Genomic DNA, 13118 nt, shown 5'->3' with positions numbered 1-13118 from the left:
GACCGGCTCAACCCACATTGGAATATTGGATATCGGAACCAACGACACATCACGGTAACCCCCAATTATAATTTATAAGTATCTAATACATATTATTTGATGTTTGATATACTATATGATTTGATGTTGTAGTAATAATAATACATTAATATTTAACATCAGATACATATAAAAAATATATACGCCGAGTACTTTGCTTCACGTAAGGTAACCCTGATCCGGATTGATCCCTAGTAATAATATCACACACCGAGGTCGAGTTTTCGAGACCTCGTAAATTTAAACAGAACGACACCTAGGTAGTGTACGAAGCGATAGGTGAAGAGGAGACGTTCTTTGCGATATAGCCATTAAGTAAGTCACTGTGACACTGTAATGGATGTATAAATATGTGTTTGTAAAATATTATTGTAATTTTATTGAAAAACTATTCTGGTCGGAGAATGTCTTACTTTTATGTCTTACTAAATTAATTTTTTTCCGTTTAAATAATAATAATACTTATAATACGATTGTATTAATATTACCAAGTAACCGATGAGTGTTATTATTATTTATATTATACTAGAAATCATAAATAAAAAAATTAGCATTAAGTACTCAACGGAGTATAGAAAATTCACAACAATTATTTACAGCATGGATCTATAGTGAGGTAAACAATTACCCCACGCATGTCACCAAAGCTGGTTAATCCCGACTATAAAACGACGTGTTTTTGTCATTTCAACATTTCCATTGCTATATATGTAAACACCACAATCTACCGAAGACATTTGTTTTGCATTAAGTATATTCCTCGCTGTAACCTCCACACTGCAGAGGGGGGGGGGATGGGGACGTGCGAATTTTCGTAAAAGCAGTGTCACGCACGTAATATCGTTCCGCGGTGGGTAGGTATACGGTAAGCGTGACTTTCGGCGGTGGGTGGCACAGCTGCCGGGGGGAGGGTTCTCAAGTGACGTAACCGGACGACCCACAGTCCGCCGCCAACACCCTGAGGTATCCCTTGTCGTTCGGCGTCAGCGTGTACTTCATGAGTTTCGTCTTCCTGTTGCAGCGCACGTTGTACGCGCACACGCACGCGGTGCTCAGGTCCGGACAGGTGGCCGCGTGCGTTTCGTTCGCCGAACGTTCCTCGATGACCGTGTCGCCGGTATAGTCGCAGTTTGAGTTTATCAGCGACACGGTCACGCCCTGTTCCGTGTACATCGACGCCTGGTAGCTTCTGCAGACGGACCCGCAGAGCCTGCTGGCGTCCGTCGGAAAAGTCACGTCCGAAACGAAATCCGCGTACATGTACACGTTCGCCTTGCATAGATGCAACATTTTTGACTCGGGGAATTTAACGCCTGTAAAACGATGCGTAGGTAACGATCGTAATATTACGTATTAAAAAACCGGACGGCTGGACCGTAACTATAAATATTATATTGTTCATTACTCTGAACCGCGGGCAGTGGCGGATCCGGATTTTAATTCGGGGGGGGGAAGGCAAAAGTACATAAGGTATACAGAAATTGGCCACAAAATGTGTTAAACACAGGGAAACAAAGGGAAACTACGGAGATTGGGGGGGGGGGGGGGGCAAATGACCGATTTATTTGTAACGGTTGACATAAGAGACGCGAGTGTCTCAAATATTTGTCTTAAATGTTGTGCCTTTGCTTTTCGTTGAGCACAATATACCTACGCACATTGGTGTATATTACGAAATTTAAATTCTTGTGTATTTATTGTTCATTTTATTTTATTTATATTAATGTATTATGGCAAATTAATACAAATTAAAACGAAATTACTAGACAATTTTACAAATATTTTCCAAAATCAATGTGACTATACGGACTATGAACTAAATTGAAAACATTAAGTATGACTTGTAAACAAATTAATTTTAACCTAACAGAGCCTATCTTAAATTTTAATTCTGGGCCATTACCTAAATTTCAGAAAGTATTTGCAATTTCACACTTTAATTTTACCTACTCGTAGACTATTACGATGTCTTGCAAAAATCAAATTAAAAATAGTTAATACGTGTAAGTATAACGAACCCAAGATCTCGAGTGGGTCCCTGAACATTCCATCACCACACGGCGGAGCACTGTAAAATCCGTCAATAATATTATTTTTTTTCGTATCCTCTTTGTCTTCGCCTGAAAATATAACCGAACGTCGTATGTATCTAAATCAATATGATAAATGTTTTATAATACTTTTTGTGCGGTATACCGAACTTCGTAAAAAAAAAATGTGAAAGTTATATTATAATATTATATCAAAATTAATATGTGTTTTTAGAACATTACTATTTATCGGCATCGGGCCACTGACGATTGGCTGTAGCAGCAATAACAGTGTCGAAATGACTTGAAACATTGCAAATATATTATTTGAAATCATAATTTAAGCTGGTTTGGTATTCATGTACAATTAGAAAAAATTTAATTAAGTATAGAATAATAATTCGCGTTGACTATGCACAAATGACAAAAAACACAAAATAGATAACAGACAATCGATAGATTAATGTTAATTGAAAGTTAATATTATTTACATTATAACAACAAGTTACTATAGTATAAAAAACAATATGTTTGTATCTGTTTGAATATATTTTTAATATTTACCGATAAGGTGTATAAAAACACGAATTAAATTTTATTAGCTTAATTAATTAATCTAAATATCAAGCGGGTTGGTCCCAATTACATATTATATGAGTAACATAGTAAGCATAGTATTTTTAAATGTATTTATCAATGGTAGAGATAATTAATTTACAAACAAAAAAGAGTAATATTATAGGTATATACGTTATTTATACGTGAAACTAGATGACTGCCTGGCAGACTATGATTTATTGTAATTAAGTAAAATAAATTGAACAGAACAGATCAAGTTTAAAAATATTTACAAGGTTCATAATGCTTATTAATAGTGGTAAGTTAGTAGCATAATTTGTAGTTAGTGTTATTAAATGAAATAAGTCCGTTAATCAGGTGTGAATTGAGGAAGCTTGGAACATTAGACCGCTTGGTCTGGCCAATCGATATAGACATATAGTTATTTAACAACTTATAAATTAAATATAAATCAAGTTAACATTGCTCCAGGAATTCATAATTTAGTCTGATTTAGACGTGTCAGTAAATAATTGTAAGATGTACCAATACGAAGAAAGGGAAATGATTACTTTTTATTCAGAAAAACATAACAAGTCAATACCATGATGAAAACATGTTTTTTTGGTACTTTAATTTTTGTGTGTTTAGTGCAAGATATGACTTTTTTAGTGCATACTCAAATCCAAGCTAGATAATACAAACATACACAATCAATAAACAGGGTGCTAAAGAGCCAATAACTGTTGTTTTAAACTGATTATATATCTGTGTATAACACAGTAGGTATTATGTAGGACCGTAGGTTGTAGGTATACCATTTAATATATAATTGGATTATTGTTATGAAATCATATCATTCATAGTTCATTAAATTTCAAACCATCAATTTTATAAAATATATAGGTAACAACTAACAAATATGAATACTGCATACCAACAACTAAGATATTTGTACAATATGATATGTTATAAGCGTATACTAACTAGCCAACCAGGTATATATTATCTAAAAATATATATTATTATTATGCATCTATAATCAGGTATAGTTTGTAATGGATAACTGTAGTCTGTAACACACATTTTACGATTGACAAACCTGACATTTCACCAGTAATAGAATATAATTATTTTATATCGACAAATTAATAAATAATAAATGGTGAAAAGTTTCTAGTCACTGAAAGTAATGTTTTTTTTTTTTAATCAGGTACACCAAAATTACTTAAATATATTTTATAAATTGTTCATAAGGTTCCGTGAGTCATAAATAAATAAAATATAGTAAGTTATATATTACGGTTTAATTTAAGACGGCGCGTTAGTTAGGCAATTTAGGGTCATCGTACAGTGAACAATATTATTATGAGAGTTGCAAACTCATATGAAAACATTTAGATTTTAACCAGTACCTTTTAAAAATTCTCATAAAATATTTTTAAAAAAATTTACATTATTTTATACGCGTAGCGCAAACGTCTATAAATAAGATATAAAAGAAATTAAAAATATTGATTAGAACAAAGATTATTTAATTTCTCAGGTCTTCCTATTACACGGTTACACCCTATATTATACACTAGTCTCATTTGCAGGGATTAAATAATAACACATTCAATTTTGCATATACATAAATTATATTAAAATAATACAATGTAATTTATTATACTTGGAGAAATAAATTAAATATTTTTTTAATAATTTAATAGGTAATAAATATTAAATATTATGTAAACGTCACGTCGACATCGAAATATAGGAGTTATATTATAATACTGTTTAAAATGTCCGACAGTCATATTAAAATCACATTATTATAATATTGTCATCAAATCTCTGTCGATCATAACTTAATACGATTATTGTATCCGCCCACCGAACTATGAGCGACGGACAAACGATTATCATTATACTATACAACATAAGTATTGAGTTCGGATGTCGTAGAATACTTATTATATATTTTAATTTATTAATTTACTTATTATATATAAATATACATTATACGCATGCGCATAACTTCGCGTATTATAGTGCTTTTTTTTTTTAAAAAGAGTTTGTAGTGAATGTTTTTTTTCAAGATCTATACAACGTAATATGATCCGAACTGCAATAAATTATTATTATTATTATAATGAACGCAATCGCCTTTGGTGCAGCTGTCTAAATGTCGATCGTCTCGATGTCGGAACCATTGCCGTCGTCGTCGGTATCCTCCCAGACCGGTTGCTCCAGCTTGCCGGCCGCGTACACGATCCCGTTGGCCACGTTGTACAGCGCGTACGCGAACGGTCGGTCCATGACCACCGACTCCTTGATGACCCTCTGCGACGTGAATGCGGAACCTGAAACGTTTGGTAAACCGTGGTTAACGATGGCGGCACGACGGCGGTCGTCCGGGTCCGCGTGTTTAGTCAGCGACGTATCGCGGTAAGACATACTGGTCAGCGATGAGGAGGAGGTGCCGTCGACGCACATGCGGAGGTTCGCCTGCTGGACCACGTCGTCCAGGTACAGTTTGTCCGACGACAGTTTCGACAGGTCTGCTGATTCGGTGAACACGGAATTCGTTTGGGTTCCCTGTTGCGGGTAATAGACGGAGAAAGAGAAAAAAAAGTGTTAAGGTGATATTTTAAATAACTGTTAACAATATTAAAATTATTATTATATTTTAATGATAATAAATAAATGACAAAACGATCCAATGAACGTTAAACAATTGATTACAATAGGCGATTAAAAAAAATGTATACTATATATACTGCTGCGAATCAGAACTTTTATTCCGGGCAACAGAAAAGTTAAGATAAATTTTGAACAACATTATGCATACACCGAATATAAATATTATATCCTCCCATCATAACGTCAAAACTTGCTATTATCATTTATTGTTATCATATAAATATTGCTACCGCCTACCTATATTATCACAATGATGGCGTTTATAAGCTATAAGTACCTGTTGCAAAACCGTTTTCAGGTGGGTAATGTTACTGCTTTGGAAACACGGCATAGTCACGAAACTGGGCTTTATCGTCATCGCTTTGGTTAGTTTTTCGATACCGTTTTCTGGCTTAAGTTTTTTCAGTACTTCGTTCAGCGAGACGTCTTTATTTTTCGGCAAAAGCACCAACAGTGCGTAGTCAGTGTTCTGAAACGCGCGCGAAAATGATTATATTACTGCGGTCGACGTGGTCGGTTATCTGTACTTATAGCAAAACCAAAAGTTGGATGATATTAATTTCAATTTAGTTATAACATCCATACGAGATTTAACAAAACTGAAAAACAATCTAAGCCAGCTATGAACAAATTTACATTATTATTGGGACAGGAACAAATAAATGAAAATAACTGAAAATTGAAAAATGTTAACTTAAAAATATTATACAATGGTCACTTAGTTATGCTTTGCTAGATTAGGTTACATACCTTGTAGGGCAATGTCAACGCTGTACATTCGAGGGAAGGTATTTGTGCAATGGCGAAATTGCCTGCTGCGCCGAACGCTTTTACCACGTTGCCGTTCCACGACATTGACGTCTTGTGCCACGTGCTTTTCGGCCAAGTCATTTCCAATGACAAACCGTTGAAGATCAACAGGGCGTGCTCTTTGAAATCTAAAATTTACGAAAAACAATTTTTCAGTATGTAGTTATAACATAATATTGTTCTTTAATTGAATAACACTCGATCATTATTATATATCAGAAAAAAAAGGTACATTTACGAAGAACTTTGTATTATAAGTTTGTATAGAAAATATTATCAGAAAAAAAAAGGTACATTTACGAAGAACTTTGTATTTATATTTAAAGATTAAAGATAAAAACTAATATTTTTTTTATCTATTAATATAAATAATTTAGTTTATGTATGAAGATATCAATTTTTTCAGATTTTTCACCTTTACCCTCTTTGAGGACTTCCCGCGTTTTCGCTCGAACCTTTTTAGCGTTCTCCGCTAAATTTACAGGCCGCGCGCGGCCGGCCTTTGCTCCCGGCGGAGATGACGTGCAAACCGAGTGCTGCCGTTGCGCGTGTTTATCAATAATTTTCAAGAAAATTCACATTATTTCTAAGAATTTCAATTCTAAATGTGTTATATGAGTATTTTCTGCGTAAATCTTATTTAACTAAGCTATAATATCATGTTTAATATGTGGGCCGTTCCCGGTGGTACTGCAATACCGGGTCAACCCGCGGTGGAGCAGGAGCAAGCCCCAAAATCTCCACCAAATTTGAAAAAATTAGTTTAACATTTGAACCTTTCAATGAAAGGTGTATCAGATGTTAAGCTGATAAGAACAGATACTACACTTTGATCTTAGCCGATAGGCCGAGAAGCGATACACTTTCAACATCACTGAGGTATCTTAAAGATAAAAGCAATTCTAAGACGATTGTAGTTTCAAATTTGAGCGTGTCCGGAAAAGTGAAAATATCGATTTTCGAAAAATCGCATTTTGAAAATCAGCTGTATACGTCATTAATTTCATGATATGTACCTCACAAGTTGATAATAATTGCATTTAAAAGGATGATTTTATTGATTAATTGTCGACAATACGATCAGACAAACGGTACAGCTCAATAGCGCTATCTAGCGTCAGTAAAAAACGTACGCATACATCAAATATTACTTTCCAAAAATACGTTTTTCGTTGTCTAATTCTACGAGAATTTGTTTTTTCCTTTGTTTAATAGTTGTAAGACACTAACGAGTTTGCAAATAACCGATTGAACATATTACGATCAGTATCGTTACAATGGAATTACAACAAACGACGTTTTGTCATACGTAAATTCGATGGCCATGTTGCTACGAGTAATGACAACGCGGCGAAATACGGCGGCACCGCGTCTTTCGTAGACGACAGCTATCGTGTACTGATAGCGCCCTCTCGTTGTCATACAAAAAATGTTTGTACAATAAACGCGCCTCGTAAAATGTACCTACGAATACAGTTCTACCCATCGTACACGAAAAATAAACTCGGTTAAACGTATATTCTACATTTATACTAACAATATACATATTGTAACAACGTATAAGACGTATACTAACCAAAATTATTATCCTTTTTATAGACGTACCTAGTTTACACAATAATGTTTACTGGGACTATTTTTAATTTACCATTAAATATGTATTAATGTCAGACGTCCGCAGACTGCAGTTAACTTGGACTAAATATTTATTGTTTTAATAAAATACAATTTAAATTTATTCAAATTCTTACCTAATATATGTTTTATTATATTATAATATTTTAAATAAAAATATTAAAAATAATATTTGATATTTATAAGTTGTAGCACGTTCAATGTTAAATGTTATAATATTGTTATAATGTTATATATTGTGTAGGTACCTCACCGTATACGGGCATACAGCTATAGTCTATAAATTATAATACACGTCTTTTACATTTTTAGTCATTATTTGTATTGGCTTAAGTAGGTACCTATATAACATAGGTATATAAACTAAAAAAATATTTGATTTTCGGGAGCCAAAATGAAATTTATGTGTGAGAAAAAAAAAATAAAAACACCATCCGAGTCCCAAGGAATTTCGGGATTATCTATTATTTGATTTAACTTATATGGAAATCGGTCAGGCAGTTTCTGAGATCAGCCGTTAGTAAATTGCATCTGTTTCGATAACCCATTTTCTTCCGTTGCACGAAATTACTACCTACACCACACATTTTCTGGGAGGAGGTGCATGTACCGTTAATAGTTTTGGAACAATGCCTGAATAAAAGAGTCACTCAGTATAGCCACTGAGTAACTATATAGAAACCTCATTATTGCGTTGGAAATAGTGAATTTTTTTCATCGGAGAGGGGACTGCGTATATTTGAAAAATAACGATTTATGCGGGAGTGCTAAATTTCACAAATACATAATGATAATGTGCAGGGCGAAATGGCCTGAATAGCTTATTCTCAGTATTCCTGTCCAAACAAGTTTGCATACATTTAAATTTTAAATAGTGTCGAATCATAGATTTAGTAGCAAAACATTGGTTGTTTTATTTGACCTAATGAAAATATTCAAGGCCATACAGCGATAAATTTATTTTGGATAAAGTCAAGCCCGGAAAAATGTTCCCAATCCTCCCTTCGATATTTCAATTGACGGACTCGTTCTGTATAATGTTTTTTGTATACCTACGTGGCTACGTCATTTCATATATCGTAGAAATTTTCGGCCGGCGGCCTGGCGCTATCCGATTTATCGCATCGCCTTCGAAGTCTTTAACAATTTTCAAACCGGTTGATGTAATATATATATATATATATATATATATAAATTATAACGGTGCAAAATTATTCAGTCAGAAACTCGAAATACACTCAACGCGGTGAGAAAATATGAATAACTCGATTTGATATTAGCATAAACAAATTAGCAAATATTATATATGCGTACCTATATATTATTATATTATGGGGCTATGCAGATGCACTTAACCATTAACGGGTTTCCGACCAGAGCGATTATAATAATACGATATTCAAAATTTATATATTTTATTTACACGCGTCTTGAATGCGATTTATGTGTATGTACAACGCGTGTGTCTATTGTGTGTCACGACTTGGTGCGAATCCAGTTGGACGAGACCACTGGCATCATCGTGATCGTGGGCGGATTTGGCCAGCAGCAGCTGTTCGCTAAAACCCGGTTTCCACCGCGCGATATTTGCAAAACGGGATAAATATTATAGATTATATTATTATTATTATTATTATGTTATACAAAGAGAGTCGTTTTATTCGTACGGCGCTATACGGCAGAGCTGATAGATGACTAACACAATCGTACATTTTTGCCATACACATAGGCGGTAGAAAAACCCACCAGTTGAATTTAATTAAAAAATATTGTTTTCATAATAAGTTTAACCAGAAAAAATTCGTTTGTATCCAGCAGTGGACAGAAAGAGCTTTTAGTACTCTACGTAAAAACTCGAGGCGAGAAACACCTTTTTTTCGATTGATAGTCGCCTATAAATGGTCTAGGTACAGTGTCTTGTGTCGTGGGGGGGGGGGGGGAGGGGGGAGTATCTAATACGAACGTACGATATATTATTACATTTGTGTTCAGCAGTAAAGCTCAGTCCCGGTCTTTCGGCTATTCGCAAAATAAATGTCCTTATTAATAAGGTTGTCAGGTTCTCCAGAATTTCATATTTTTCTACATTATAGATAGGTACATCGTCAAAGAAAATAATTTGCAAATTGATAAGACTTATAAGTTATAGTTAATATATATTACTACCATTTGACAATAGATTTTGTGAGTGTATTATAATTTATAATATTCACTAAATTAATTATTCTATTTGTCAAAAGAAGGGACTCTTGAAAAGGGGAAAATTATGTATAGTCTATTAAAAATTAAAATTATTATTCATTTTTAATTATTGAAGTCTTTTATAATCATTTTATTTTTAAGTATTTCAGTATTGGCGGGTAGTATATTTGGGGATATACTTTGATAATGTCAATAATATATTATGAACGCGCGGATTTCACACTGCACTGACAATCGTTTGGACTAAAATCGCGTAATCCTTATATAGTTATAAACTTATAGATAATAACAGATCTTTTTTATCGTACCATACTACCATTGTCTGATAACACTACTTTTTCACTATTTTGTTTATGAAATTGTTCCAAATTTCCTTTCAAGTGTCCTCTCAGTGCTTTTATTTCCATGGGAGGGTAGGACACATATTGCATTTCGATTTTCCACTTTTCCGACAAAACTTTTCAATAGTCTAAGTTTTTTTTTTTTTAAATGTATTTTAATAATTCTGTTTTTGCGTGCGAAGCCCACGAGATTCATGAGTACTAGTATGATATTATCATAAAAAGTTACCGGCGGTGGATTCGTCGTCGTCGGCGGCGATGCTGTTGGTTGCGGCTCGTTTCATTTCCAAGTCTGGTCTGGCGACGCTCCTCACATCTGTCAGGTAATAGTCCCGGGCGAGTTGGGCGTACGATTCGTGAACGCTGTAGTTCTTGTACACGTACAAGAAGTTCTTCAGCACTACTTTGTTCTGCGCGAACCCGTCCAACGAATAGCCCTGCGCCATAAAAATATAATGAATGAAAAAAAAAATGAATTCATATTAAAAAAGTTTCGTAAAATTGTCTTCTTGTACCGCGAGATAATAATATAATATAGCAGCGCTATCAGGAATTAATATTAAAATTTAAAGTTCTACAGTAACAATACGATTATTTTATTTTCATTTCGAGGATTCTCATTTAATCCCAATACTTTATTATAGTATACAAACATTTTTGAATTTGTTGTCTAATATCCTATATCAATTATCACAGTAGGTACCAGACCTTATCTTATATTATAGGGGCGACATGGATACATTTTGAAATAAAATAATAGAACCACGGTATTCTAGTGCATAATATTTCAGTTTTGTCGAGCTGCACAGTACGCACACAATAACTAGGTACCTCTATAATTTAGAACTCAGCTGATATAGGTTCTCAAATTTTTTTCGCGTATACCTAACTCTCATATCATGTGTATTACGAATCAGTCGTGTACCTACCACTGTTGACTAAAAATAGAACTATTCAAAATATTCAGTACATTTTACATTATTTAGTATTTACCCAAAACATAAAGTAATATTAGATCTGTTAGGTACCTACCTACAAACATTAGTAAAAATATTTATTTATTCATTTTCCGTACTACCGCCCGCACCTGCTACCACCTACAACAGTTAATGAGAACAGCTTTGATATACCCTACAATGGTCCAATTATAATATAGGTATACACTTTTATTGTCCATATAACAATGTATTAGGTGTTATTTCACCGTACGCATATTATGTTGTGCAATGGTTTACTTATTATTTACTTATCACGACGTGTATTGTATTATAGGATGTGCGCATAGTATTAACTATATGGTGGCTACATACCTTGATGGTCGAGAGCACTTCTTTGTAGGAATTCTTGTCTGGTAGCTCACCGCCCAGAGTCGCCACGAGTTGGCTCTTGGTTTCCGAGTCAGCTCCCTCAGCTGCTAGCGCCAAAATCACCGAACTCGCGAACGGGGACACCACGTAATTGAAATTATCATCAGACGTGGCCTGCGACGAGACAAGTCATATATTTTATAAAACCGTTTTTGTATTGTCTAATAATTCTTATTTCTATATAGGTATGGTACGATGGTATACCTGATATACGGGGTGATTCAACCAGCACGATCAGTGCTCACCCCCCCCCCCCCCCCCATGTTTTCTTTAATAATACATTTATTAAAATTCAAATTTTTGGAATTTTTTTTTTTATACTTAAAGACAATATTTTAATATTTTTACTACCTAAGGAGTGTTCTGTGTCGATACAAACTTCTTTTTTCACTGCAAACTAAGTGGATAATTTTTTTAGAAACTTTTATTTACTTGATTCAAAGTTGAAACGAGTAGTTTCTTAATGATTAAAATGATTGTACTAAATGTATGATAGATGTATTACCTTTATATGTATTGAATATGAATTGAATCTAGTACCTATTATACTTGGATAATTTTCACAGATTATAAAATAATGTTGACGGTAATGATGGATTAATATTAATTACTAAAATGTTCAAATCGCCACAGCCTCCAATATCTTCCAAATCCATTATCATGGACCTGTTATTATCCTGAGTTCACAAAGTTCAATGACTCAAAAACTACTCGGTAAAATTGTAATTTTGATACGTCGATATTTCCAGAAAAATAATATTACATAGAAAACGAGGGGTTCTCATTTGAAAAACAGAAGTATATATCTCCAGAGGACACTATCCTTCCAAAGCCCAAAAAATCTCAAGAATACACCCTGTAGTAATCATTTAAAAATGTCCAAAAATTATATTTTTAAATAACTGCACTGTCGAAGAAAAAATGGGGGTGAGCATGCTTGGTGAATGTATACATACATAGAGATGGTGGTGCATATAAGTTCGCGGTGATATAAATTTCGATTCTTTTAAAATCGAATCCTATCTCGCGTATATACTCTGACCTGCGGCTGTCAACATACCTTGAGCAGGACGTCGGTCATGATTTCCGTGGACTTCGATATATTGTTTTCCGGTAGCAGTTGACCGGAAACAGTGATGGCCAGCACGCACAGTCCGACGGCGGCGGTGGCCAACGAGACAGACGTCATATTATATTATTATTGTTGGACAAAGTTGTGCTCGTCTTGGATAGGTACGGCTGCTGCTGTGCATATACCTAGTAAAACTGCGATGTGTTTCGATGAGAACGCGACCGAGATCAATGATCTTTTTCTATCGGTATGGAAAAACGAAAACAAAAAAACGGAATAATAATAAAAAACGACTACATAAACCGGTCGAACTTCATTATACATTCACGCGCAGAGACTATATATAAATAGGTGCACATATACATTTATCAAATAT

The 13118-nt window shown here is 34.1% G+C and overlaps 2 protein-coding genes and 1 non-coding gene across 3 annotated transcripts; all 3 read right to left on the bottom strand.

The window, feature by feature from the left end:
• Positions 1 to 954: 954 nt before the first annotated feature.
• On the bottom strand, positions 955 to 1329 carry LOC132941020 (uncharacterized). The gene has a single exon (XM_061008866.1). The coding sequence runs from the start codon at positions 1327 to 1329 to the stop codon at positions 955 to 957; it is 375 nt and encodes a 124-aa protein (XP_060864849.1).
• A 2919-nt stretch (positions 1330 to 4248) lies between these two features.
• Positions 4249 to 12987, bottom strand: LOC132940865 (leukocyte elastase inhibitor-like). The gene is made up of 7 exons (XM_061008660.1): positions 12731 to 12987; positions 11614 to 11784; positions 10533 to 10740; positions 6066 to 6253; positions 5593 to 5784; positions 5072 to 5210; positions 4249 to 4975 (listed from the first exon to the last, which is right to left on the bottom strand). Exons 1-7 carry the CDS (start codon positions 12857 to 12859, stop codon positions 4794 to 4796), a joined length of 1209 nt encoding a protein of 402 aa, XP_060864643.1. The 5' UTR covers positions 12860 to 12987; the 3' UTR covers positions 4249 to 4793.
• Positions 6791 to 6984, bottom strand: LOC132942226 (U2 spliceosomal RNA). The gene has a single exon (XR_009664243.1). It is a non-coding gene; the product is annotated as a U2 spliceosomal RNA (small nuclear RNA).
• Positions 12988 to 13118: the final 131 nt, after the last annotated feature.

The sequence above is a fragment of the Metopolophium dirhodum genome, chromosome 3 (genome assembly GCF_019925205.1).
Source record: "Metopolophium dirhodum isolate CAU chromosome 3, ASM1992520v1, whole genome shotgun sequence".
NCBI classification, from domain to species: Eukaryota; Metazoa; Arthropoda; class Insecta; order Hemiptera; family Aphididae; genus Metopolophium; species Metopolophium dirhodum.
This window is presented reverse-complemented; position numbering and strand designations above follow the sequence as displayed.

What these genes read in the sequence shown, in the direction of transcription:
- LOC132940865 (XM_061008660.1), bottom strand. Translation starts at nt 12,859, where the DNA reads ATGACGTCTGTCTCGTTGGCCACCGCCGCCGTCGGACTGTGCGTGCTG. An exon ending in AAGTGCTCTCGACCATCAAG is followed by an intron (nt 10,741 to 11,613) that starts GTATGTAGCCAC and finishes TTTATGGCGCAG; the next exon opens with GGCTATTCGTTGGACGGGTT. An exon ending in CTCCTCCTCATCGCTGACCA is followed by an intron (nt 4,976 to 5,071) that starts GTATGTCTTACC and finishes CAAACGTTTCAG; the next exon opens with GTTCCGCATTCACGTCGCAG.
- LOC132941020 (XM_061008866.1), bottom strand. Translation starts at nt 1,329, where the DNA reads ATGTTGCATCTATGCAAGGCGAACGTGTACATGTACGCGGATTTCGTT.